Consider the following 3,521-nt stretch of genomic DNA (forward strand, 5'->3'; position numbering starts at 1 on the left):
GGCCATCACTCGAAAGAGAGGCCCATTGGACTTGCAAACTTTATATGCCCCAATATAGGGGAATGCCAGGGCCAAAAGAATGGGAATGGGTGGATAGGGAAGTGGGGGGTGGTATGGGGGACTTTTGGGATAGCATTGGAAATGTAATTGAGGAAAATATGTAATAAAAAATATTTAAAAAAAAAGAAAATAAGATCTACTATGGTGATGTAAATCCTATCACTTAAAAAATTGGAAAGACAAAGAAAAAATAATATTTATCACCTTTGTCCATCAATAAAATAGCTACATATATTTTTAATTTCTTAGTAATAAAATCAGGGAGAGAATGTACTATCAAATATACAAATTAGTAATATGATTTTATCATTGAATAATTGATTTATTTGCTATTACCATAAATGGAGCAATTAATTATATCATTTTTGCCTCAACATTTAAACACAGTATATTATTATTTAGAATTGGTGGGAAATAGAAGCAGTACTTTAGAATTATTGACTTTCTTTATATAGGATGATGTTTTCATAATACAAAACACAAACATACATATGATTGCTTTATGAAATAAGATAAACCAATAAAAGCAAAGTAAAATTTACACAACATAGCACAGAGACAACATTGTGAGTTAAGAGCACAAGAGTATGTATTCCATACAGATAACTATCATCTGAATTTCAAGATTTCTTAGAAGAACTGCATATTAAAAAAATGTAAATAATGAATTGTACTTCAAACTTCTGAATCCTACCATCCACAGTGTCTAGAAGTGAAGTTTCAAAATATTCCCTATTGTGAAATTTATTACAGTGTGTCAAATTACACTATATTTATATAAACTAGAGAAAATGTAAATGCATATGAACTAAGAAAAGTACCACAGTCTCCCACCCAACTCTTACCACTCTTTACCTCTCAATGTATCTCTGTCTTAATGTGTGCCTATATCTGAGTCTTGCCATCACATACACACACAGAGACACAAACACACAGTGCACATGCATGTACATGCAGAACAATATTCATAATTATGTCAAGTGAGAGTGAAGTTTTGAGCTGATAAGTCTCCTGACTGTGTCCTTCACATCTTTATTTCTAAGGCTATAGATAAGGGGGTTCAACATGGGAATCATGATTGTATAAAGAGCAGTGGCCACTTTGACAAAGAGCCGTGAGCTGTTTGAGTTGGGAACACAGTACAGGAGGAGTATGATCCCATGGAAGATTGATATGGCAGTCAAGTGGGAAGTACAGGTGGAGAAGGCTTTTCTCAGTCCTCCTTTGGAAGGCATCTTTATAATAGTGACAACTATGAACACATATGATGCTAGAGTGATCAGGACACTAGAAGATTCACTAACTATGGCAATGACTAAGGATGTCAACTGGCTAAAGGAGGAGTCAGAGCAAGACACAGAGATGACAGCCGAGTACTCACAGCCAAAGTGATTGATGATGCCATATTCACAATAGGAGAGTTGCAAAAGAGTATATAGAAGTATCACAGTACATAGTCCACCAATAATATATGTCCCAGCTACTAGCAGAGCACAGAATTGAAAAGGCATCACAACTGTGTAGAGTAGGGGATTACAAACAGCCACAAACCTGTCATAGGCCATCACTGCTAACATGAACATTTCTGTAATCACGAATGTACAAATAAAGAAAAATTGTACCATGCATGCCTTGAAAGAAATGGTCCTATCTTCCATGATCAAGATCTGCAAAAGTTTGGGTGTAAATACACTAGAATAACATATATCCAAAAATGATAAGTGACTAAGAAAAAAGTACATGGGTGTGTGAAGTTTGGGATTGACCTTTATAACCACAAGTATGCCCAGGTTCCCCATCAATGTTACTGAGTAGATGGTCAAGAACAGGAGGAAGATGGGTATTTGGAGCTGTGGATATTCTGAGAAACCGACCAAGATGAATGTGGTTGCAGAAGTCTGGTTCATCACTTCATAAGCCATCACTTTTCAGATTATAAAGGAAGAGAGAAATGAAACTTAATGGAACTTGAGAGAGTGGAGCAGTAGAAACTCATGTGATGCTCACCAAAAATCATTAAGTCAGATGTGGACATATTCCATTTGTGAATGTTTTTCCTTGTTATACGTTCTTATGTGGGCAGTCATTGATCAGCAAGTTAGGACAATGTCCTTTGTTCTTCACTATTGTATTTTTATCATCTGTAATTAAGATGTGGTACTCATCAGTATCATTCTATCATAATTATGTTTATATACATATGTAAATAATATATCCATTTATTTGATGCTAGCATACTTCATGATAAAATATCATTATAATCATAAGAAATATATTGCAAAGTAATGTAAGCACTGACAAGATTGCAGTGGCCATTAGTCCAAGTTACATAATGTATGTGCAAACTAAATACCCAACATATGGTTACAAATGCCAAGTATATGACACTAGGTAGAAGAATATTTCTAAAAACCTTGAAATTTTCACATTACTTACCTTTAGCAAATCATTCATTCATTCATTGTATTTATATATTAAAAGAGGACATAACCCAGTTAATTTTCAGCAATTAGAAACAACAAAAACACTTTAGCATTAAAAATGTTAGAATCTAATTTTAATAAAAATACATATTTAATTTCAAACAATTGAAAATGCTTTAGTCATTTGGCAAACTTAAGAGTATGGCATGAGAAAAATTAATCATATTTGAGGTTAAACACGATAAATATTCAAAGATATTAGATAATAGATATTATCAAAGATATTAGATAATAATTACAATTTCTTTTGTTGGGTATGAAGAGAAATGACACATCTTTTATTCTCATTCTTAACAAAAGATAGTTTGCTTTAATTCAAATTACTATTATTCCCTAGAATAGACCATCATGTACACTATCACATTCCTAGTGGCACTGGAGATTATTGGACCTCTTTCAGTCTTGTGTTGGACTATTATTCAGTCAGTCACATGTGATAATGAGAAAATCTTATCTATGACCTTAGATTACTTCTGTCTTGCAACTACAAAATTTGAAAAGTCTCTGAGTAGTAATATGCTAACACTATAAATAACTTTGATAAAATAATTATATATATATATTTAAGAGTTCTTTAATACTCATTGCAGAAAGACCACCCAGAATAACATATGTTACACATATGTTAATTAAATGACCTAAGTAAATTTTCTGATCTTAAAACAGGGCACAGCAGATCTAAATTAAAAGGATACCTAACAATTTACATTTCTTTTATTCTCTCTTTATTAGCAAAATTTCCACTATTTTCTCAATAGTCACATTCCTCATACCTAAATACCATGTTTTAATGTTGGGGCTATAAAATTCCAAACACTGACTATAATTAATTCTATATATAAATGTATAGCACAGAATATACAATTTCTTCTTATTATTGATATTTACTTATAATGTTTGTTTTTTATGAGCCTTATGTTTTATTTTGAAGGCCCCAGGATAATTAGAATTCAGGTATAGTTTCATGTATATTTACAA

At 32.2% G+C, this 3,521-nt stretch overlaps 1 protein-coding gene across 1 annotated transcript; it reads right to left on the reverse strand.

The window, feature by feature from the left end:
- Nucleotides 1-361: 361 nt before the first annotated feature.
- Nucleotides 362-1,986, reverse strand: LOC110290099 (olfactory receptor 5D18-like). The gene has a single exon (XM_021156584.1). It carries the CDS (start codon nt 1,980-1,982, stop codon nt 1,032-1,034), a length of 951 nt encoding a protein of 316 aa, XP_021012243.1. The 5' UTR covers nt 1,983-1,986; the 3' UTR covers nt 362-1,031.
- Between the last annotated feature and the right edge of the window lie 1,535 nt (nt 1,987-3,521).

This window comes from Mus caroli, chromosome 2, assembly GCF_900094665.2.
Source record: "Mus caroli chromosome 2, CAROLI_EIJ_v1.1, whole genome shotgun sequence".
Lineage (NCBI taxonomy): Eukaryota > Metazoa > Chordata > Mammalia > Rodentia > Muridae > Mus > Mus caroli.

Bases quoted from the DNA above. Each gene is read 5' to 3' on its own strand.
- LOC110290099 (XM_021156584.1), bottom strand. From the start codon at position 1,982: ATGGCTTATGAAGTGATGAACCAGACTTCTGCAACCACATTCATCTTG.